The following is a 24,627-nucleotide window of genomic DNA, read 5'->3' as shown; positions in this document are numbered from 1 at the left end:
TCACATTGCAATTTGGTACAGACATGGAGGTCGTATCATTTTAAAATACTTCATGAAAATGTGTGGTTTGTCGAGACAGACAGTCGTTGGATAACATTTGTGTGGTTAATATCTATGCAATTTGATCCCAAAAGAAGAAAAGGAAAAAAAAGTAACTATATTCTGTCGTGCGCGTGTCTTGTCAATTATCACCACATTCATATTAATCACAAAAGGGATAAAGAACGGCAGCATGCACTGATAAAGTGATTTTTCTAAAAACATGATACTTTTTGTCGTCATTTCTGTGAGATATTACACCAAGGAGATACATCAAGCGTAATCGGCGTTCTGCCGCTATTATTACGAAGGGTGAACATGAGTGGACGACATGATGTGTATTATGCGAACACAAAAGCCAGAAAAAAGCAAGACAAAGGAAAATAGTACAGAACCAATGAGAGGCCACATCAAAGTGGTCCTCTTCATAAAGTTGAATGAAGGTAGTAGAAAACCGGCAGCAGCAGAAAAGGGGAAACGCCGTTGTGTGCGTGTGTGTACAGCTAGCTCTCTAGCCAACTCTCTCTCTCTCTCGCGCGCTCTATCGCTCTGTCATATCTCATGACGATACGTTCAACCAGGTGTCCAGACCACACGAAGGCGGTCGGAACATGCCCCATGTGTCGTAGTACGTCACGCCATTGGGCTCTTTCGTGTTGAGCTGGAAGCTCATGGCGCCGGGCCCGTTGCCGAAGACCATGCGGAACGGCACCATGACGCCCGCCGTCATGTCGACCGAGATGCTGTTCGATCCCCTTTCCAGGCTAGACGCGAGATCGGCGTTGAGCTCGGTCCAGGTAGAGATGGCCTTTTGCCCAACCCAGATGTACCCAATGTCGTCGGGGACGGGCAGCGTGAACGTGTAGGTGCCTGTTGCGTTGGGCATGAAGTAGCCGCGGAAGATCATGGCTGAGTAGGCGACGCTGCGGCCGGCGACGCCGTACACAGTGGCCGATGTCGCCGAGACGGCTGGTATACCCAGATTGATTTCGTTCGTTATGCCCTGGTAGTTGATGGTGGTGTACGGCGACGCTTGCGGGTTGTTGTAGACGCCAGGGTCGAAGGCTACGTAGTTCGGGTCGTCCGGAGTCGAGCCGCCTCTGACGGGGTTTGGACGGTTGAGGTACTGCAATCCTAAGGCAGAGCAGGATGGTAAGGGGCCCGATGCTATGGTGACTGATGGTACGATGACTTCCACGGTGCCGGGGTTCGAGATGGCGGTGCCGAGAGGGGCCACTGTGTGTGTGGATGCCGGTGCGGTGCCGCTCGTGACGGTTCTGGTTGAGAAGGAAACGGCGTTGGTGCAAGGCGTCAGGACGACCTGACGGCAGCCGTTCGGAATGGCGCCCACGAGGAAGAGATTATTCTGGCAAAGCGCAGCCAGGAAGTCGCCGGTGCCGGCATTGGTAACGTGCAGCGTATGATCATCCCAGTAGGTCGTGTCGATGTCAACGTTGCCGCTAGCGCCTGGCAGATCGAATAGGAAGGGCCCGTTGCGAGTTCCAGAACGTTGACAGGAGCCGAGCTCGGTGGTTGTGCCGGCGCCGCTCGTGCAGGTGAGTCTCTGGTTAGTCGAGTTGATCCTGAATGTCGAGGCATCGTTGTAGGACTGCGTCAGACCGCAGCCGTGTGCCGTTCCGGTTAATTGGTTGTTCAGTACGTCTAGATAACCAAAGAAATTGCCGACGAAATCCGTCACTGAGATCCTGAACGACGGTGGGGGAGAAGGCTTGACTACGACGGCGTAGGTTCCACTGGGCAGAGTGCCCGCTGGGTCGGTTGCGACGGTGGTGGTATAGCCGACACTGCCGGCCGTCACTGTAATGGTCGGGTAGCCCGTAGGGACCACGACCACAGCGTATGTGCCACGGGGTAGAGTACCTGTCGGATCAGTCGCCACGGTGGTGGTGTAACGAGAAAGGCCGCTCGTCACTGTAATGGTCGGATAGCCGGTCGGGACCACCTCTACAGCGTATATGCCGCTGGGCAGAGTACCCGTAGGATCGGTTGCTATGGTCGTTGTGTAATGGACGCTGCCGCTCGTTACGGTAATTGTCGGATAGGCGCTAGGGACCACTACTACAGCGTACGTTCCACTAGGTAGAGTACCTGTAGGATCGAATGCCGTTGTCGTAGTGTACAGGGCGTGGTTGCCGCTGGTAATAGTTATTGTCGTTAGGTGGGCTGTAGGAACCACGACGACGGCGTATGTCCCGCTGGGAAGTGTACCACTTGGATCGAATGCCGTCGTTGTCGTATACGGGGAACGATCACCACTGGTGATGGTTATTGTCGTCAGATGGGGCGTAGGAACCACAACCACGGGGTACGTTCCACTGGGGAGCGTGCCTGTAGGATCGAATGCCATGGTTGTTGTATACGGCGCACGGTCGCCGCTGGTAATGGTAACCGTTGGATGGGCCGTGGGAACCACGACTACAGCGTACGTCCCGCTGGGGAGTGTGCCTGACGGATCGAATGCCATTGTTGTTGTGTACGGGGAATGGTCACCGCTAGTGATTGTTACTGTTGGATGGGCCGTAGGGAGTACAACGACGGCGTATATCCCGCTAGGAAGTGTGCCCGAAGGATCGGTTGCCATTGTCGTCGTGTACGGGGAGTGGTCGCCACTCATGACTGTGATGGTCGGATAGGCTGTCGGCATCACGACGACGGCGTATATTCCGCTGGGAAGCGTGCCCGATGGGTCGAATGCGAGAGTCGTCGTGTATGGGGAGTGATTGCCACTTGTAACTGTGATGGTCGGGTATGCTGTGGGAACGACGACGACGGCATAAGTTCCGCTGGGAAGCGTGCCCAATGGGTCGGTTGCAACGGTTGTCGTGTAATGAAGATTGCCATTCGTCACTGTAATAGTTGGGTAGGCCGTTGCGGTGGGAAGCACGACGACGGCGTAAGTACCACTGGGGAGTGTGCCCAACGGGTCAGTTGCAACAGTTGTCGTGTACGGGACGTGGTTGCCGCTTGTGACGGTAATGGTTGGATAGGCCAAAGCTGTGGGAAGCACGACAACGGCATACGTTCCACTAGGAAGCGTTCCAGAGGGGTCGGTTGCAACAATCGTCGTGTACGGGGCGTGGTTGCCGCTTGTAATGGTAATTGTTGGGTGAGCTGATTCCGTGGGGAGCACAACAACGGCATACGTTCCACTGGGGAGTGTGCCCAACGGGTCCGTTGCGACAATCGTGGTGTATGGAGCGTGATTACCGCTCGTGACGGTGATAGTTGGGTGGACTGCTGCCGTGGGAACCACGACGACCGCATACGTGCCGCTGGGAAGGGTACCGGATGGGTCGAAGGCGACGGTTGTGGTGTATGGGGCGTGATCACCAGTCGTTACCGTTATTGTTGGGTAGGCCGTGGGAAGCACAACAACGGCATACGTTCCACTAGGAAGTGTGCCGGATGGGTCGGTCGCAATGATTGTAGTGTACGGGGCATGATTACCGCTCGTGACGGTAATAGTTGGGTGGGGTGCTGCCGTGGGAACAACTACAACGGCATATGTTCCGCTGGGAAGCGTGCCAGATGGATCGAATGCGAGAGTTGTGGTGAAAAGAAGACTTCCGGTCGTCACTGTAACAGTCGGATAACGTGGGTTGTGCACCACGACGTAAGTTCCCGGAGGAAGCGTCCCAGATGGATCGGTGTATTGAGTCGTCGTGTAAGCAACACTGGCATCGCTCACAGTGATTGTCGGATAGGCTGGCTGGTGGACAACGACGTAAGTGGCTGCAGGAAGCTCGCCACTCGGATCCAGGAATTGAGTCGTAGTGTAAGCAGAATTACCCTCGTGTACAGTGATTGTGGGGTAGGTGTGGGTAGGCACGTTGATGACGACGTAGGTACCGGGGCCTTGAATACCCACAGGATCGGTGTAAAATGTGCTGGTGAATGCAACGTTTCCTGCCGTCTGAACGATTGTGGGGTACGCATGTGTCGGCACGTTGACCACGACGTAAGTACCGGGGGGAGCAATGCCTGTCGGATCCGTGTAGGTAGTACGTGTAAACGCGACATCGCCAGAAGTCTGAGTGATTGTGCTGTAGCCAGTTGGAACATTGATGACCACATACGTGCCGGGACCAAGGAGACCCGGAGGATCGGTGGAGAGGGTGCTAGTGAAGGCGACGGTACCAGAAGTTTGCGTATAAGTCGGGTAAGCATGCGTTGGCACATTGACGACAACATACGTGGCGAGACCGAGAGCGCCTGGAGGATCGGTGTATACGGTGCTCGTGTACGCGACGCTGCCCGAGGTTTGCGTATACGTGGGCTTTATACCAGCAAGGTTGCTCAGGCCGGGGATAACAAGACCGCCGCTAGTGGGATAGTTGACGATGACGTAGGTCGAGGCCACGGTGGTTGCGCCGATGCCCAAAAGTCCGCCGCCGTAAGTTGCGTAAGAGGTCGTGAGGCGTGTGTACGCGGACGTGCCGCTGTTTTGGTAGTGTGTGGGAAGAATCGCTGTGTTGTTCCCAGAGCACACAAGGCCGCTGTCGTGGATACAGTCCAATATGTCTCCACCACTGCTGAACAAGTTGGTTACGAAACAATGCGCCGCGTTCAGCACGCCGTTAGTTCCGAGTGCTGCCTGGCAAGCCGCTATAGAAACAACGTCAAGAAGACCGGTGTGGCTGCTGAGACTAGTGCAGGCGACTGGAAGAGCATTCGTGCAGCCACGGCAAGTTCCAAGGTTGCCCCAAAGACAGGATCTGAAGTCCTGGGGAGTGAAGCTGCTCAACACGCTGCTCAAGAAGCAAGTTGGTGAAATGGTCGTTCCCAACACTCCCATAGCAGACTGGCACACGGCGATGCTGGCTTGTCCGACGATGTCGGCCAGCAAGCCAGAGTCACCGGTACCGAAGTTGCACTCAGTCGGCAGAGCCGTGACGCAAGTTGTGGCGGTTGCAGTGCCGCAAGCAGTTGTTGTGGTGGCCGAGACCATCGTACTCGGGACCGAGCCGCTGTCGTTGCAGATTGCGAGTTGGTTTTGCAAACAGCTGTGGACTGCGGAACCGCCCTGGTTGATGACACTGTTCACGAAGCACTGTACTGAAGTGCCACCGCTGAACAAGCCTACTGCGGCCTTGCAGGCAGCCAACGCACTCGCACTACTTCCCAACAGACTGCTACCCGAAAGGCTTGCGAGGGCCGAGCAAGCCGATGGGTACTGAGGAGAGCAGTTTTGGCAAGTGGGCAAGTTGTTGTACAAACACGTGACGAAGTCGTTGTTGTTGCCCAGAACTGATGACAGCAGGTTTTCGGCAAAGCATACGGCGGCATTGACTGTACCAAAAGTCCCGAGAGCAGCCTGGCAAGCAGAGTGGTTGATGGTGCCCACAATGTTTGTGAGGGGGCTGAAGAGACCGCCACCGCTGCTGCTACTGCTGCTGCCCAGACAGGCTGCCGGAAGAGAGGCGAAACAATTAGGCGTGTCACTTACAGCCCCGGTGGGCAAGCAGACGGCAGCCGACGAGGTTGATGCACGGAGGGTGGTCAGACCGGAGGAAGTAGGAAGGTTCACCAAGACTTCAGTAGCCTGGTTTCCATCCGACCAAGTGGTACCAAAGGTAGTGGTGAATGCCAGTGATCCAGAGGTACGCGTCCTGGTAAAGATTATACCGGCGCTCGACAAAGGAGCCGCACTGCTAGGGAGGTTCACCAAGATTTCGGTAGCGTGGCCTCCATTGGCGAACGTAGTAGCGAAGGTGGTGGTGAATGCTGACGTTCCAGAGTATTGAGTCCTGGTGAAGAGAAGACCGGAGCTCGACAAAGGAGTCATAGTAGGGACATTCACCAAGACTTCGGTAGCCTGGACTCCATTGCTCCATGTGGTCCCGAAAGTGGTGGTAAATGCCAACGATCCAGAGGTGCGCGTCCTGGTGAAAAGAAGCTCGGAGGTTGATAAAGGAGCCGCACTACTGGGAAGGTTCACCAAGACCTCGGTAGCCTGGACTCCATTGCCGAACGTAGTACCGAAGGTGGTGGTGAATGCCGACGTTCCAGAGTATTGAGTTCTGGTAAAGAGAAGACCAGAGCTCGGCGAAGGGGCCGGGCTGGTAGGATGGTTGATGACAATCGCAGTAGCCGGACTTCCATTGACTAGTGTAGTAACGGTTGTGGTGAATGACACCGATCCTGAATTCTGCGTGATCGTGTAGGTGGTGCCGGTGTGCGTAGGAACATTGACGACCACGTAAGTACCAGGCGGTGCTATACCAGCGGGATCGGTGTAAACTGTGGAGGTATAACCAACTTGGCCAGAAGTCTGGGTGTAGGTCGAATACGTTGGAGTTGGTACATTCACCACCACGTAAGTACCGGGACCGTAGGTACCTGGTGGATCGGTGTAACGGGTAGTGGTGAAAGCGACGGATCCTGTGGTCTGGGTAATGGTGAGGTAAGTTGGCACATTCACCACCACGTACGTGCCGGCAGGGAGGGTTCCTAGTGGATCGGTGAAAAGGGTGCTGGTAAAAGCAACGGAACCGCCGGTCTGGGTGATAACTGGATAAGGATGCGTTGGCTCGTTGACCACTACATAGGTACCGGGAGGAGCGGTGCCGTCTGGGTCGGTAAACACTGTACTAGTATACGCGACCGATCCAGCGGTACGGGTGATAGTTGGGTGCGTCGGTACGTTAACCACCACATAGGTGCCGGGAGGAGCAGTGCCATCTGGATCCGTGAACAGCGTACTGGTAAAAGCGATTGACCCAGAGGTTCTCGTGATAGTTGGATGGGTCGGTACATTGACCACAACATATGTGCCAGGAGGAGCAGTGCCCAACGGGTCTGTGTAGACCGTGCTTGTATAAGCGACCGACCCAGCGGTCTGGGTGATGACTGGATAGGGATGAGTTGGGACGTTGACCACCACATAAGTACCAGGAGGAGCAGTGCCTGACGGGTCCGTGTAGACCGTGCTCGTATAAGCGACTGACCCAGCCGTCTGGGTGATGACTGGATAGGCATGCGTTGGCTCATTAACTACCACATAAGTTCCAAGAGGTGCAGTGCCATCTGGGTCTGTCAACAGCGTGCTGGTAAAGGCGACTGATCCAGATGTTCTCGTGATGACTGGATAGGAATGGGTCGGGACGTTGACTACTACGTAGGTTCCAGGAGGAGCAGTTCCGTCTGGGTCCGTAAACAGCGTGGTGGTGAAACCGATTGACCCGGAGGTTCTCGTGATAACTGGGTAGGAGTGCGTCGGAACGTTAACTACCACGTATGTGCCAGGAGGAGCAGTGCCCAATGGGTCCGTGTAGACCGTACTGGTATAGGCGACTGAGCCGGCAGTTTGGGTAATCGTTGAATGGGTTGGGACGTTGACTACTACGTAGGTTCCAAGAGGCGCAGTGCCGTCTGGGTCTGTGAGCAGCGTGCTGGTAAAGGCGACCGATCCGGAGGTTCGTGTGATGACTGGATAAGGATGGGTTGGCTCATTGACCACCACATACGTGCCGGGAGGAGCAGTGCCTGAGGGATCTATGTAGGTCGTGCGGGTAAAAGCAATTGAGCCGGCGGTCTGGGTGATAGTTGGATAGGTGATGGGTACGTTGACCACCACATACGTGCCAGGAGGAGCAATGCCTGCAGGGTCCGTGTAGACCGTGCTGGTAAAAGCAACAGTACCGGCAGTTTGTGTGAATGTGGAGTACACGGCACCAGTCCGGGAGGTAGGAACGTTGACAACAACTTCAGTAACCGGGATCCCGTTAATGACTGTGGCAATTGTAGTCGTGAATGGAATAGAACCGGCGGTCTGCGTAGTAGTGAAGATGGAACCAGCCGGAGATGGAGTAGTAGGTACATTGACGATGACCTCAGTGACGGGGCTTCCATTGATGATTGCGACCGTGGTAGTTGTGAACGGCAAGGAACCGGCGGTCTGCGTAGTCGTGAAAATTGCACCGGGGCTGGGTGCTGTGGTCGGAGAGTTGATGATAACCTGAGTAACGGGGCTGCCATTGATGAGAGTTGCAACCGTCGTTGTAAACGGAATAGACCCAGAGTATCGAGTAGTCGTAGTAGGTTGAGGCTGCATGCTGATAAGAGCCGTATTCCCTCCTCCTCCACCAGGAATGAGTGGGCCCTGCGAGGTCGGGACGTAGACAATGACTTCCGTGAATGGAAGGCCGCTGTTGATCGTTGGGTTGGATGTCAGGACTGTGGTTGTGGAGCTTGTTGAACCTGAAGTGATCGTTGTGGTGATGACGCCGAATGGCGTGGGGGTCGGGACATTGACGATGACCTGGGTAAACGGCTGACCTCCATTGATGGCGGAATTCGACGTCAGCACCGTGGATGTGAAAGCGGTAGGGCCCGAGGTTTGAGTTGTAGTAACTGGACCAAAGGGTGTTGGCACATTGACCAGGACTTCGGTGTACGGCCGCCCGCCGTTGATACTACCAAACGGATCCGAGGTGACGAATGTAGTCGTAAACGGAAGGAAACCGGAAGTCTGTGTGGTAGTGAACGGACCGAATGGGATGGGCACATTAACGAGGACTTCAGTGAAAGGCTGGCCACCATTTACCGCGGGGTTGGAGGTGATGAATGTCGTGGTGAATGGGGCGAGTCCTGATGTTTGAGTCGTAGTCACAGGGCCGAATGGGGTTGGAACGGAGCCTGACGTTTGCGTTGCTGTGAATCCAAAGGAAATTGGCACGTTGATGAGAACTTCAGTAAAGGGGAGTCCTCCATTAACCGCAGGGTTCGTAGTGACAAATGACGTGGTAAAGGCTACTGTGCCTGACGTTTGTGTCGTGGTGAATCCGAAGGGCGTTGGAACATTTACGAGAACCACGGTATAAGGCAGTCCAGTATTCACAGTAGGGTTGGCTGTCAAAAACGTAGTTGTAAATGGCGTGTTGCCTGAGGTCTGGGTGGTTGTAAACGCATACGGCGTTGGCACATTGACTAAGACTTCCGTAAACGGCAGTCCGCTGTTGATGGCGGGGTTCGAAGTAACGAAAGTAGTAGTGAACGGCAGCAGACCAGACGTCTGAGTGGTGGTAAGCGCATAAGGAGTCGGCACATTGACCAAAACCGCCGTGTATGGTTGCCCACCGTTGATGGTCGGGTTGGAGGTAAGGAAAGTAGTGGTAAACGGTAGGACACCGGACGTCTGCGTGGTTGTAAAGCCATACGGAGTAGGAACATTAACCAGGACCCCAGTGAACGGCTGCCCACCATTGATGGTCGGATTCGAGGTCAGGAACGTGGTCGTGAAGGCCAAGGCTCCAGAGGTCTGGGTGCTCGTGACGGGGCCAAACGGCGTAGGAACCTGGACGATTACCTGCGTGAACGGCAGGCCATTGTTGATGGTAGGGTTCGACGTGGCCACAGTCGTGGTGAAAACCGGGAGATTGCCCGTAGTGACGGTAGTCGTAAAAGGACCGAAGGCACTGGTCGGCTGAACCACGACGACTGCGCTGTACGGCGAAGGTACCGGGAAGCCTGGCAGAGCCGGTGGAGTAAAGAGGCCGATTGAGGTAGTGGGGACCGAGCCAGAGGTAATTGTGATTGTCGGAAGGCTGGCTGGCGAAGTGACAGGTTGGAAGATGACAACGGCGCTGTACGGAGAAGGCAAAGATCCCGGAGCACCAGGAGGTGTGAACAAACCAGTCGAAGTTAAAGCGATGGAACCCGAGCCCGGAACAGTGACTGTCGGGAGGCTGGGCGTCGGCACGTTCACCACCACAATGGCGGTTACTTGCCCTGCAGAAACTGTGGGGATCGTGCTGGTGTATGGCACGCTGCCACTCACTTGGGTAATTGTTGCAAGCACGACGGATGAGCTCGTCGGCTGGAACACAACAACCTGAGTGAAAGGTGTAGGGATACCATTAGGACCCACAGAAGTTGCAACGGCCGTTGTAGTAGTAGAAACACTGCCTGCCGTGGAGGTGACGGTTGGGAGGCTGACTGGGCTCGTCGGGATATAGACAATAACAGCACTGGATGGTACACCTGCGCTACCAAGCGAATTGGTAGGAGTGACAAGCGCAGTAGTCGTGTAAGGAACGCTACCAGAAGTCGACGTGATTGTAAGAAGGCTTCCTGGAGTGGACTGCGGTTGTGGAATCGAGGCCAAGTTGCTGTTTAGACCCGATGGAATGATGACACCACCTGAAGTAGGAACGAAAACGATGACCGCGCTAGATGGCGTACCCGCGTTTCCAAGCGAATCGGTAGGGGTGAAGGCTCCGGTAGTGGTGTAGGGAACACTGCCAAATGTTGAGGTAATTGTCAGAAGGCTTCCAGGCGTCGGCTGAGATTGTGGTCCAGAAGCCAAGTTGCTGTTAATTCCCGACGGAATGATTGCGCCGGCCGAAGTAGGGACAACAACGATGACCGCGCTAGAGGGAACTCCCGGATTTCCAAGAGGATCGGTAGGAGTGAAGGGCGCGGTAGTAGTGTAAGGAACACTGCCAAATGTTGATGTGATCGTGAGAAGGCTCCCTGGTGAAGACTGTGGCTGTATAGTAGCCAAGTTGCTGTTCAGGCCCGACGGGATGATCGCACCACCAGTAGAAGCTCCGGCTGAAGTGGGTACAAAGATGACAACCACGATGGAGACCACACCCGCGTTTCCAAGAGAATCAGTGGGAGTGAAGGGCGCGGTGGTAGTAAAAGCAATGCTACCCGAGGTCGAGGTAATCGTGAGAATGTTTCCAGGCGTAGACTGCGGCTGCAGAGAAGCCAAGTTGCTGTTCAAGCCCGATGGAATGACCAAACCTCCACTTGTTGGCGCACTGGCTGAACCACTTGCAGGAGACGAGGCTGGTGTGGCAGGGTTGAAGATAATGACCGCGGAACCAGAGTACAGGCCGGTAGCACCGCTGAATTGAGTTACAGCCGTTGTAGTGAATGGAACAGTTCCTGGGTACGTTGTCGTTATCGTAGGTAGGACTGCAGGGGACGAAAGAGCGGTGACAGGGTTGAAAATAATCACCGCTGACCCAGAGTACGGTCCATTGGAGCCAATGAATTGAGTCACCGCTGTCGTGGTGAATGGAACAGCGCCTGGGTATGTCGTAGTGATCGTTGGAAGAATTTGAGGTGCCAAGTTGGTCGCCGGGTTGAATACGATTACTGCAGGACCAGAGAACGGTGGGCCGCCGCTGGGGACGAACTGAGTGACTGCCGTTGTTGTGAAGGGCACGGATCCACTGTACGTTGTGGTTATTGTGGGCAGGATTGCGGGTCCAGAGACGGCACTTGTGCCAGGGACGAAAACAATCACGGCAGAACCGGATGACGGAAGTCCGTTGGTGCCGACAAAGTTCGTGACGGCTGTAGCCAAAGAGGTTGCGGATCCGGCATAAGTGGTGGTGATTGTGGGCAGAACTGCGGGAGTGCTTGTCGCAGGGATGAACACGACCACAGCGGAACCGGAAGAGGGAAGTCCGTCACTGCCAGTAAAGGTTGTGACGGCCGTGGTTGTGAAGGGAACAGATCCGCCGTATGGCGTAGTGATTGTAGGAAGGCTTGCGGGGGAGGTAGCAGGAATGAACACAATCACAGCGGAACCGGTGGAAGGAACCCCATTGCTGCCGACAAAGTTGGTGACACCGGTAGTTGTGAACGTGGCAGATCCAGCGTAAGGAGTAGTGATCGTGGGAAGGGCTGCTGGTGAAGTAGCAGGCACGAACACGATCACAGCAGAGCCAGAGTATGGAGCGCCATTGCTTCCAACAAAGTTGGTGACGGCCGTGGTTGTCGATGTGACGGATCCAGCGTAGGGAGTAGTAATTGTAGGAAGGACCGCGGGAAGAGACGCTGCGGCAGAAGTAGCGGGGTCGAATACAATCACGGCGGAGCCAGAGTATGGCAGACCGTTGCTACCAATGAAGGTAGTGACCGCTGTAGTTGTAAACGTGACGGTTCCAGTATAAGGCGTAGTGATTGTAGGCAGGCTTGCAGGAGTTGACACGGCACCAGAGGTAGCAGGGTCAAACACAAGCACTGCAGAACCAGAGTACGGGAGGCCGTTGCTGCCAACGAAGGTCGTAATCGCTGTGGTCGTTGACGGAACAGAGCCGAAGTAGGTGGTCCTGATTGTAGGCAATGCCAAGGCGGATGCAGGGTTGTAAACAACAACAGCTGGGCCGGTAGTTGGAAGACCGTCGGGGCCAGTGAAGCTGGTAACAGCTGTCGTTGTGTACGGAACCGAGCCGGGGTAATTGGCGGTAATAGTGGGCAAAGACGCACCGCCGGAAACCGCAGTTGCAGGATCGAAGATAACTACTACGGAGGTGGACAAGGGAAGACCATTTGACGCGATATATGTGGGAACCGTGGCGGTGGAACGAGTAGAGCCGGTGTAGTACGAGGTGATGGTTAGCAGGTCCCCACCGGGAAGGGTCGCTGGAGTGGACAGGCCGGGGGCAGACGGGCTAGGAGCTCCAGGAGCGGACGCACTCGGAACTCCAGAACCGGGCACGCCAGGGCCTTGAGAGGCACTAGGGCCAGCGGGACCGGGAGATGACACAGACGGAGAGGGCGGGCCGGCGAGGTTAGTCACAGGCTGGACCACAACAACATCAGTATACGGAACTGAGCCGATCGACGTCACGCGGGTGGATGTGAACAGTACGCTTCCGGAAGTGAGCGTGAACGTGGACAGCGGGGAGGCCAGCGCCGTCTGCGGGATATTGACGATGACCTGTGTGGTGGGGGTAGACGCGCCGGGTGGCGTGGTGACGACTGTGGATGTGAACGGCACGCTGCCCGAGGTCTGAGTAATCGTAGAAAGGATGCCGGGCGTGACGCCAGCAGACGGAAGGCCGGATCCCGATGGAGCACCAGGTCCTGATGGGGCAGATCCAGAAGGAGCAGGTGCCAGATTGGTAGGTCCGATTGGGACAATACCACCAGACAGGCTGGCACCAAGAGAAGCTGACAGGCCGATGTCGATACCGCCAGTTGGCAATGACTGCGGGGCGCCGGACGCTGGACCACTGCCGGATGGGCCTGCAGCCGAAGGGCCGCTGACTCCAGGACCAGGCGGAACCGAGCCGGAAGCTCCAGGAGCTCCAGGATCGGACGCTGATGGAACAGAAGCACCTGGAAGAGAAGCGCCGCTCGCGCCCGGGAGGGAAGCTGACGGGCCGCCACTGCCAGAAGGCAGACCAGGTCCAGATGGGCCAAGGGAGCCTGAAGGAGCACCAGGAAGAGAGCCTGAAGGTGCACCAGGAACAGAGGCTGAAGGCGCGCCAGGGGCGGAGCCCGAAGGGAGAGCAGCAGACCCAGAAGGACCGACAGATCCGCTCGGGAGAACACCTGGTCCAGATGGCCCAGATGGCCCGGAAGAACCAGCAGAAGGCACGCCAGGAGCCGACAATGACGCAGAGCCACTGACTGCTGGGATGCCAGCTGAGGGACCGGACGCAGAAGCGGGAGGAACCACCAAGTTGCTCGGGATTCCGCCGGAAGGTAGGATAGCTCCTCCACTTGAAGGGCCAGGAGCACCGCTGACAGAACCGCTTGAAGCACCGGGAAGAACACCGCTGGCAGAGGAACCGCTGCTCGGCAGACCAGAGCCACCTGGCAAGCCTGAAGGACCAGGAGCCAAATTGGTGGGGGGTCCGCCGGAAGGCAGGAGAGCGCCGCTTGGGGAGCCAGAAGCAGAACCGCTGGGAGCGCTGCCACTGGGCAGGCTTGAGGCGCCAGGGCCCAAGTTCGTAGGAGCACCACCAGACGGCAGGATTGATCCGCTTGGGGCACTCGGGGCGCCGCTGACAGAGCTGCCGCCAGGCAAACCTGGAGAGCTGGGCAAGCCTGCAGATGACACGAACAAACCGGAGCCGCTTGGAACGATTGAACCGCTGGGGAGAACGGAGCCGCTGGGGAGACCGGCGCCGCTTGACAAACCTGCCAAGTTGGACAGCGGTCCACCAGATGGTATAAGAGGTCCGCCAGATGGCAGTTGAGAGCCGCTTGAAGCACCAGGAGCGCCGCTGGCAGAACCGCCGCCTGGTAGACCCGAGCCACCAGGCACACTTGGACTGCCGGGGAGAACAGAGCCGGAAGCACCAGGACCGCCAGGGCCTGAAGGTACACTAAGACCAGAAGAACCAGAAGGCACACCAGGAACGGAAGCGCCTGACGGAAGGCCACCAGACAGCGACGCGCCGCCAGGGCCCAAGTTGCTCGGCGCTCCGCCGCTTGGCAGGCCTGAGATGCCACCGCTGGGTAGGTTACCGGGAACTGAGACGCCAGCGCTGACAGAAACGCTCGCGGAGACGAGGAGATCGGTTGCGGGAGCGGAGAAGCCAGGAGTGCCACTTGGCGCCGGGCCGCCGCTGCCGCTGGGGAACAATCCGCCACCAGGCGAGGCTGAGCTCGGCGATGGACCGGCACCAGGGAGACCAGAAGATGTCGGGAGAACGACGACGATTGCCGTGACCGGCGGGCCGGCGACACCGCCGGTCGAGTCGGTCGGCGTGACTAGGGCTGTCGTGGTGAAAGGCACGCCGCTGCCGGATAGCGAAGTGATCGTGGGCAGGGGCAGGGCCGCCGCCGAGGTCGGGACGAAGACGATGACGCCCGGGTAGGGTGTAGCGGTCACAGCGCCGGCGGCGTTGGTGGGAGTGATCAGACCAGTGGTTGTGAAGGCGGAGTTGCCGGATACAGATGTGACTGTTGGTAGGCCCACGCCCGGAGCTGTTGGGCTGGTGGCACCGCCAGGGACGGCGGAGGTCGGGACGAAGACGATAACGCCGGTGACGGGTAGACCGATTGGAATGCCTGCGGCGTTGGTCGGGGTGACTAAGCCTGTGGTCGTGAAGGCGGAGGTGCCAGATACGGATGTGATCGTGGGGAGTACGGCTGATGGTCCAGCTGGGCTCGCACCGCTTGGTGTAGGCGATTCAGCGCCGGAGGTCGGAACATACACAATAACAGCCGTATATGGCGCAGCAGTAGCAATGCCAGCGGCGTTTGTCGGAATGATCAGACCGGTGGTAGTGTAGGCGCGGTTGCCGGTGGTCGATGTGACCGTTGGCAAGACCGTTGGGGCCGCGGTCGGGCTGCCAGGAGCTCCGGGTGTTGGGACGAATACAATCACGCCTGTGATGGGCGAGGCAGTAGGTATGCCGGCGGCGTTGGTTGGAGTGACCAAACCAACAGTAGTGAAGGCAACGCTGCCGGAGGTCGATGTAACTGTGGGCACGCCCGCTGCAGGCGCTGTCGCGCTGCCAGACGCGCCAGGGGTCGGGACGAAAACAATGACACCTGTGATCGGCGAAGCAGTGGGGATGCCGGCAGCGTTTGTCGGGGTAACCAGACCAATGGTAGTGTAGGCAAGGTTTCCGGCAGTAGAGGTGACGGTAGGCAAGGCGCCAGGAGTAGATGCGCCTGATGTCGGCACGAAGACGATGACCGCATTCGATGGAGTGCCGGTGGGGTTGCCAGCCGCATCCGTAGGTGTGACCACACCTGTCGTGGTGTAGGCCAGGTTGCCAGCCGTCGAAGTTATTGTTGCCATGCCAGGTGCAGGAGCGCCTGAAGTTGGGACAAAGATGATCACTGCGCTAGAGGGCGACCCAGCAGGGATTCCACCAGCGCCTGTAGGTGTCACGACGCCAGTTGTGGTGTAAGGAACGCTTCCGGATGTCACGGTGACTGTGCCCAGGCCCGCAGCTGGACCAGAGGTTGGAACGAAGACAATGACTGCGCTGGACGGCGATCCGGCGGGACTTCCATCCGGTCCTGTGGGTGTAACGACCCCGGTTGTCGTAAACGGAGTACTGCCCGACGTTGAAGTGACTGTCGACAAGCCCGAGGACGGAACGTAGACGACAATCTGGGTATTGGGCGGGCCGACAATAACTCCACCGGGACCTGTGGGAGTGACCACAGCGGTGGTTGTGGATACCACGCTTCCCGAAGTCAACGTGATTGTCGAAGGACCTGCCGGCGAAGCACCGCTCGCAGGTGCCGAGGCACCGGATGTTGGAACGAAGACGATGACTCCAGTGAAAGGCAACCCAGTGGGAATTCCAGCAGAGTCCGTAGGCGTAATGGGGCCAGTGGTAGTCAGGGCAATGCTGCCGAGAGTGTACGTGGTTGTGGGTAGGCTTGCTGGCGGAGCACTGCTCGGGTTGGCGCCGCTTGGAACACCAGAGGCGCCAGGCGTTGGCACTACTACGAGAACCCCGGTGACAGCTGTAACAGGGGCCCCGAAGCCATTGGAAATCGTGATAAGAGTTGTCAAAGTCTGGCTGACGCTGCCAAATGTCGAGGTGATCGTTGGCATGGGGAGTGACGATGAAGCACCACCGATCGAAATAGCAGCGCTCAGAGAGGCGCCGAACGTAGGAATGCCAGAGGCGACACCAGAAGTCGGCACGACATAGAGAACTGCGGGGAACGGTGTAGCGGTAGGATTGCCGAAAGCGTCTGTGGGAGTGTACAGAGTAGTGATCAGCTGGCTCACACTACCGAAGGTCGTTGTGATGGTTGGCAGGCCGAGTGCTGAGACACCGCTTGGAATTAGAATGCCCGGGATGGAACCGCTGGGGGCACCGGAACCACTTGGCAGGACAGAGGGGCCAGGTGATCCGCCAGAAGTCGGCAGGCCGGAAATACCGGGTGCAGACAGGCCCGAAGCGCTGGGTACAGGGAGACCTGAAGCACTGAAGGCCGGGAGACCTGAAGCGCCAGATGTCGGTATAACAACGAGAACACCGGAGAATGGTGTGCCAGTTGGGCGACCGGAAGCATCCGTGGGGTTGATTAGCGTCGTTATAGTGAATCCAATGCTACCGGATAGCACTGTAATAGTCGGGAAACCAGAGACACCCGGTGTCGGGAGACCGGTAGCACCCGATGCAGGTGGGCCAGAAATTCCAGTTGCCGGATCGACGACGAGGACACCAGAGAACGGCGTGCCGGTAGGGTTGCCTGCGGCGTCTGTCGGGGTGATCAGGGTTGTAGCAGTGAATCTGACGGTACCAGAAGTTCTCGTAACTGTGGGCAGACCGGAGGCACCAGATACAGGCGGGCCTGAAAGACCAGTCGCAGGGTCGATGACGAGAACACCAGAGAATGGTGTACCAGTTGGGTTGCCTGCGCCATCTGTGGGGGTGATCAGGGTTGTAACAGTGAATCCGATGGTACCAGAAGTCCTGGTAACTGTAGGCAGGTTAGAAGCTCCAGCCGTCGGCACGAATACGATGACAGCGCTGAATGGCAAGCCTGTAGTGAAACCAGCGGCATTTGTTGCCGGAACAAGACCAGTAGTGGTGAAGAAAGAGTTACCAGCTGTTGAAGTAATAGTTGGCAAGCCCGGAACAGCACTGATCGGCACAACAACGATAACTCCGGGGATTGGCGTGCCAGTAGCAATACCAGCCGAGTTCGTAGGAGTAACCAGACCGGTAGTCGTAAAGAAGGCACTACCAGATGTAGAAGTTACAGTCGGGATGCTGGCGGCGCCAGACAAGGGTGCAACAATGATAACACCAATAATCGGTGAACCAGTTGGGATTCCAGCTGAGTTTGTAGGTGTGATCAGCCCAGTGGTCGTGAAAGGTGAAGCCAAGTTACTAGCAAACGAAGTGACGGTAGGCAAGCCGGCGACGCCAGATGAAGGTGCAAAGACGATGACTCCAGTATAAGGAGGACCGGTTGGGATTCCGGCTGCGTTGGTGGGCGTAATCACTCCGGTGGTTGTGAAAGGCGACGCCAAGTTGCTGGCGAACGAGGTGACTGTAGGGAAGCCGACGGTGCCAGACGAAGGGGCGAAAACAATTACTCCAGGGAAGGGGGTACCTGGGTTTCCGAGTGAATCGGTAGGAGTGATCAGGCCGGTGGTCGTGAAGGGCGAAACCACGCTGCCAGCAAATGAAGTGACAGTAGGTAGACCGGCGGCGCCTGATGAAGGCTGGCTAATGCTACCGAACGGAGGTTGGCTACCACTACCGAGCGGAGGCTGGCTCACACTGCCTTGCGGAGGCTGGCTGACGCCACCGGATGTAGGTACGACCACAATCACGCCGCTAAATGGAGCAGCAGTTGTGATGCCGGCAGCATTTGTAGGCGTAATTATTCCGAAGGTCGTGAACGCAGAATTACCGGAGGTATAGGTGACAGTCGGCAAGCCAGTGCCACTCAACGGAGGCGCAGTGCCTGACGGCGAAGACGCGGGAGAAACCAAGGCTGTTCCTGGCGGGGGTATAATCGCGCCGGGAGAGCTGCTTGCACCAGGAGCTGGAGCACCGCTTCCGCTGGGACCGGTCGTGGGCACGATAACGATGACGCCACTGTACGGAGTACCAATCACATTGCCCGCAGAATCGGTAGGTGTGATTAGCCCTGTAGTCGTGAACGCGGAGCTACCGGTAGTGGAAGTGACGGTGGGTAAGCCGGTGCCCGAAGCGGGAGAAACCAACGCCGTTCCTGGTGGGGGAACAAGCACGCCGGCAGGCGGAGTGCTGCTTCCGCTAGCAGCGTTCGTGGGCACGAAAACGATCACACCGGTGTAGGGAACACCATTAACGCCTCCAGTGGCATCAGTGGGAGTGATGACCCCAGTTGTAGTGAATGCAGAGCTACCAGATGTTGACGTGACGGTAGGTAAGCTGGCGCCGCCTGGGGCAGGGGTGGTGGGCACGAAAATTACCACGGCACTGTAAGGAGAACCGGTTGGGCTTCCTGCAGAATCTGTGGGCGCGATAACCCCAGTTGTGGTGAATGCAGAGGTACCAGATGTCGACGTAATTGTGGGTAGGCTGGGGGCGCCCGCGGCACCAGAAGTAGGTACGAAGACAACCACACCAGTGTACGGAGAACCGGTCGGAAGACCCGCAGCATTCGTGGGCGTGAGAATGCCAGTTGTAGTGAATGCGGAGTTGCCGGCTGTCGAGGTAATGGTTGGCAAGCCTGACAGTGGCTGGCTAGGGGCACCCAATGTAGGTACAAAAATCACCACACCAATGTACGGCAGGCCAGTCGGAATACCCGCAGAGTTTGTGGGCGTGAGGAAGCCAGTTGTCGTGAACGCGGAGTTACCAGAAGTGGACGTGATGGTTGGCAAGCCTGTCGGAGGTTGGCTGAGGCCACCCGATGTGGGCACGAAAACAATGACTCCAGAGAACGGCACACCAGCACTGCCCACGGAATTGGTTGGCGTAATGAGACCAGTGCTAGTAAACGCCGAGTTTCCAGCAATAGAGGTGATTGTTGGCAGGCCAGCGCTGCCCGAAGGAGGCTGACTGAGGACACCTGATGTAGGTACGAAAACAACAACTCCAGAGAATGGCGTACCAGTCGCAAAACCAGCAGAGTTGGTCGGCGTAATGAGACCAGTGCTAGTGAAAGCAAGGCTGCCAGATGTCGACGTGATAGTAGGCAGGCCGCTTGCCGGGGCACCGCTTGATGCGCCGCCGGGCAGACCTGAGCCGCTGGGCAAACCTGGGCCACTTGGAAGACCCGAGCCGGTTGGAAGGCCAGGACCACTTGGAAGGCCTGAGCCGCTGAGCAAGCCTGAGCCGCTGAGCAAACCTGGGCCAGAGGCACTTAGCAACACCGAGCCGCTCAAGAAACCTGGACCAGAAGCACTTGGCAGACCTGAGCCGCCGGGCAAACCTGAACCACTTGGCAGGCCTCCCGAAGGCGCCGTAGCCAAATTGGTGGCCGGTCCGCCAGATGGGATGAGACCTCCTCCGCTGGACTGGAAGAGAGCGCTGCCTGATGGCGGCAGAGATCCGCTTGGAAGGCCGGAAGCACCGCCGGGACCGGTGGCCAAATTGGTCGCCGGTCCACCAGACGGTATGAGACCTCCAGACGGGAAGAGCGCACTGCCAGACGGTAGCGGCAACGATCCGCTCGGAAGGCCAGAAGCACCGCCGCTGGGAGCAGGACCAGTGGCCAAGTTCGTCGCCGGGCCGCCGGAGGGAATGAGACCTCCTCCGGACAGCAGCAGCGATCCGCTTCCGCTGATGACAGGCAGGCTTCCGCTGGGAGATGAAACACCACCAGAAAGCGCCGATGAAGGCACGAACACGATGACACCGCTGTACGGCGTCCCGGTTGCGATGCCGGCGGAGTTGGTCGGAGTGATGAGACCGGTGATGGTCGTCGGGGAAGCCAAGTTGCTGGCGAGCGAGGTGACGGTGGGAAGGAGAACGGGGGAGCCGCTCTGGCCGGGAGCGCTGAGGCTTGGGGCACCAAGAGCCGTAGACGGCACGTAAACGATTACGCCGCTGTACGGAGTGCCTGTTGCGATGCCGGCTGAGTTGGTTGGGGTAATGAGGCCAGTAACGGTCGTTGGGGCGGCGATGTTGCTGGCGAGCGAAGTGAGTGTTGGTAGGACGGGGCCGCTCTGGCCGGGGAGAGAAGCGCTGCCTGGAGCGCCGAGCGCGGTGGAGGGCACGTAAACGATCACACCGCTGTACGGCGTTCCAGTCGCAATGCCAACCGAATTGGTCGGGGTGATAAGACCGGTGACGGTCGTCGGGGAGGCGATATTGCTGGCGAGCGAGGTGACGGTTGGCAGGACAGGGCCACCACTCTGGCCAGGAAGAGACGCGCTACCCGAGACACCACTGACAGCCGTAGCAGGATCGTACACGATAACCGCGCTGTACGGCGTTCCAGTGGGAATGCCTGCCGCGTTCGTGGGGGTAACGAGACCGGTGATGGTGGTCGGGGCGGCCAGACCACTGGCGAACGAAGTGACTGTTGGCAGGGCGGCGCCGCTGCCCGGAACACCAGGCGTCGAGGCACCGATGGCTGTTGCGGGGTCGAACACGATCACTGCGCTGTAGGGTGATCCGGTGGGAATGCCTGCCGCGTTGGTGGGCGTGACAAGACCGGTGATAGTGGTCGGCGCGGACAGACCACTGGCGAACGAGGTCACCGTTGGCAGGGCGGCGCCGCTGCCCGGAACAACACCACTGCTGGCGCCAGGCGTAGAGGCGCCGATGGCTGTTGCGGGATCGAAGATGATGACGGCGCTGTAGGGCGAACCGGTGGGAATACCGGCCGCGTTGGTGGGGGTGATGAGACCAGTGCTCGTCACACGGGAGACCAGATTGGATGCCAGAGAGGTGACGGTTGGCAGGCCAGCGCCTGGTGTTGAGGCACCGATCGCCGTTGCAGGGTCGAAGATGATCACGGCACTGTACGGTGATGCAGTCGGGATGCCTGCAATATTCGTAGGAGTAATGAGGCCGGTGCTTGTGAGGCGAGAAGCCAGGCTCGGCGCGAAAGAGGTAACTGTCGGCAGAACAGCACCGGGCGTCGAGGCACCAATCGCAGTCGCGGGATCGAAAACGATGACTGCGCTATACGGCGATCCGGTTGGGATACCGGCAGCGTTGGTAGGAGTGACGAGGCCAGTGGTTGTGAGAGCGGACACCAGGCTAGGTGCGAAAGAGGTAACGGTTGGCAGACCGACGCCGGGTATCGAGGCACCACCAGCCGCTGTTGAAGGAACGAAAACGATGACCCCAATGAACGGCGTCCCAGTTGTGAAGCCGGCAGCGTTGGTGGCTGGAATGAGACCGGTAGTCGTGAAAGCAATGGTGCCTGAAATCGAAGTAACCGTTGGCAGAGCAGGGCCGCTGGGGCTAAGGCTCGCGCCACTAGCAGCTGATGAGGGCACAAAAACGATCACGCCGCTATACGGTGTTCCGGTCGGAGTCCCGGCGGCATCGGTAGGCGTAATGAGGCCAGTGGTGGTGTAGGCGAGGTTGCCCGCAATCGAAGTGATCGTGGGTAGACCAGTACCACTAGCAGCCGTCGAGGGCACAAAGACAATCACTCCACTATACGGCGTGCCAGTTGGAGCACCGGAAGCGTCGGTTGGAGTAATGAGTCCAGTGGTGGTGAAGGCGCTGCTGCCAATCGAGGTAACGGTGGGGAGACCGGCAGCCGTCGACGGCACAAAGACAACCACAGCGCTAAACGGCGACCCAGTTGCAACACCGGCTGAATTGGTAGGCGTAATGACGCTGGTGGTAGTGAAGGCGCGTTCGCCGATCGAGGTGATCGTGGGGAGAGCAGTGCTTCCGGGGCTGGCGCCAGCGGCCGTTGAAGGCACATAGACGATCACCGCGCTGATCTGCGACGCGATCGCACTGCCCAGGGCATTCGTAGGTTGATAGAGGCCAGTAGTCGTAAACGCACTGCTACCAAACACGGTGACCGTCGGCAGGCCGAGACCGCTGATGCCGAGACTTAGAGAAGCACCAATTGATACCGAGGGAACAAAGACGATTACGCCGGGGAATGGCGAAGCCGTAGGGATGCCAAAGTCATTCGTAGGCGTAATGAGGCCGGTGGTGGTGAAGACGGCGCTGATGCTTCCAACGACCGAGGTGACCGTTGGTAGGCTGGGCGCGGAGCCGCTTGGGGTGAGGATGAAGTCCGTGGCGGCAGAACCAGGAGCGCTGGGAGCGCCGCCGGTGGGGAGACTCGGGGCACCAGTGGCGGCTGATGAGGGCACGAAGACGATGACCCCGGTGTAGGGCAAGCCAGTAGCGATGCCAAAGGGGTTTGTGGGCGTAATGACGCCAGTGGTCGTAAAGATACTGCTGCCAGAAACCGAAGTGACCGTAGGCAGATTCGACGGAGTGCCGCTCGGGCTGATGCTTTGGCCAGGGAGCAGAGCGGTAAGAGCACCACTGGGAATAAGACCAGATGGTCCACCGGCTGTCGATGGCACGAAAACAATAACACCAGTGAACGGCGTACCAAGAGTCCTGCCGGCTGAGTCTGTCGGGGTAATGAGGCCAGTCGTAGTGAAAGCACTAATGCCAGAAATCGAGGTGACCGTAGGCAGATTAGATGCACTCAAGCCAGGGGCAGAGGCAGTAGGAGCGCCGCTGGGGAGAATTCCAGAGGCACCAGGAACTGTCGACGGCACAAACACAATGACGCCGGAGAAAGGCGTGCCAACACTGCCAGCCGAATCGGTGGGAGTAATGAGGCCTGTGCTGGTGAACAAACTGCTGCCGCCAACCGAGGTGATCGTGGGAAGGCTGCCGGGCAAGGAACCGCTCACGCCAAGGCTCTGACCTGGGAGGCCTGAGAGACCAGATCCCGAACCGCTCGGTGCAACGGGAGCGCTGCCAGAGAAAGACTGGGCACCAGGTGCTGAAGCACTTCCAGGAAGGCCGCTAGCACCCGATGTAGGTACGAAAACGACGACACCGCTGAACGGGGAGCCAGTAGCGAATCCAGCTGAGTTGGTGGGCGTGATGAGTCCAGTCGAAGTGAAAGCACTACTGCCGGCAGTAGAGGTGATCGTAGGAAGGCCGGTTGCTGGGGAACCGCTCGGTGTAGGCACGAAGACAACCACACCACTGAACGGTGAACCAGTAGCGATTCCAGCGGAGTTGGTCAGCGTGATAAGACCGGTTGAAGTGAAGGCACTGTTCCCGGCAGTGGAAGTAATCGTAGGAAGGCCTGTTGTCGGTATGACAACAACCACACCGCTAAACGGCGCGCCAGTAGCGCTTCCAGCAGAGTTGGTGGGTGTGATGAGGCCGGTGGAAGTGAAAGGAGTGGTTCCGGAAACCAATGTGATCGTAGGAAGACCCGTTGTAGGCACAACGACAAGCACACCGCTGAACGGCGAGGCAGTAGCGCTTCCAGCCGAGTCGGTAGGCGTAATGAGGCCTGTCGACGTGAAAGCGGTGTTCCCAGAGGTGACAGTGATGGTAGGAAGACCAGCTGCCGGGGGCCCGCTGGCGCTTGGAAGCCCTGAGCCGCTGAGTCCAGAAGCACCCAGAATACCGCTCACACTCGAGGCACCGGGGCCGGGAGAAACCAAAGCCGTCCCGGGAATGGGAGCGATGCCACCACCGCTGGGAAGGCCTGACGGCGGCAGGAAGACGATGACGCCACTGAGCGACGCACCAATTGTAACACCGGCGAAATCCGTGGCTGGGATCAGACCCGTCGTGGTGAAGGGCGAAACCACGCCGCTAACAATCGAGGTGATGGTGGGCAAGTTCGCCGCTGCCGCAGGTGTAGAAGAGCCGCTAGCTGGGCCGCTGAGGCTCTGGCCTGGAACACCGGGAGTGGTGGATGCGGCGGGAGCTGAGCCAGTGTTGAGCGCTGGGGGCAGGAGAACGATGACACCGTTGACCGGCGTGCCAGTAGCAATACCCGCTGAGTTGGTAGGCGTAACGAGGCCAGTCGTCGTGAGAGGGAACGGCAGGCCGGGGATGAACGAGGTAATCGTGAGCAACCCGCCGCCAGGGGCGCCGCTGCTGGAGCCGGGGATGGCAGCGCTGACTGCCGTAGCAGGATCGTACACGATGACCGCGCTGTAGGGCGATCCAGTAGGAATGCCTGCTGAGTTGGTAGGCGTAATGAGGCCGGTTGTAGTAATGGGCGATGCCAGGTTACTAGCAAACGAGGTGACTGTTGGCAGGACTCCACTGGGAGCGCCGCTGGGACCAACGTTCAATGCTGAAGAGGGCAGCAAAACGATGACACCACTAAAAGGCGACCCGGTAGCAATACCAGCTGAGTTCGTTGGCGTAATGAGGCCGGTCGTAGTAATAGGGGAGGCCACAGTGCCAACAAAGGACGTAA

At 58.2% G+C, this 24,627-nt stretch overlaps 1 protein-coding gene across 1 annotated transcript in view; it reads right to left on the bottom strand.

Moving 5' to 3' along the window:
• Positions 1-598: 598 nt before the first annotated feature.
• LTHEOB_9608 (Ca2+-modulated nonselective cation channel polycystin protein) overlaps positions 599-24,627 on the bottom strand; it is a gene marked incomplete at both ends in the record, with an annotated part of 48,349 nt that continues 24,320 nt past the window's right edge. The window contains 3 exons of the mRNA XM_035519214.1: positions 599-9,789; positions 9,839-9,877; positions 9,916-24,558. Of these exons, the coding sequence (XP_035368835.1) occupies positions 599-9,789; positions 9,839-9,877; positions 9,916-24,558 (23,873 nt within the window). The remainder of the gene's footprint in view (positions 9,790-9,838; positions 9,878-9,915; positions 24,559-24,627) is intronic.

The sequence above is a fragment of the Lasiodiplodia theobromae genome (genome assembly GCF_012971845.1).
Source record: "Lasiodiplodia theobromae strain AM2As chromosome Unknown scaffold_32, whole genome shotgun sequence".
NCBI lineage: Eukaryota > Fungi > Ascomycota > Dothideomycetes > Botryosphaeriales > Botryosphaeriaceae > Lasiodiplodia > Lasiodiplodia theobromae.
This window is presented reverse-complemented; position numbering and strand designations above follow the sequence as displayed.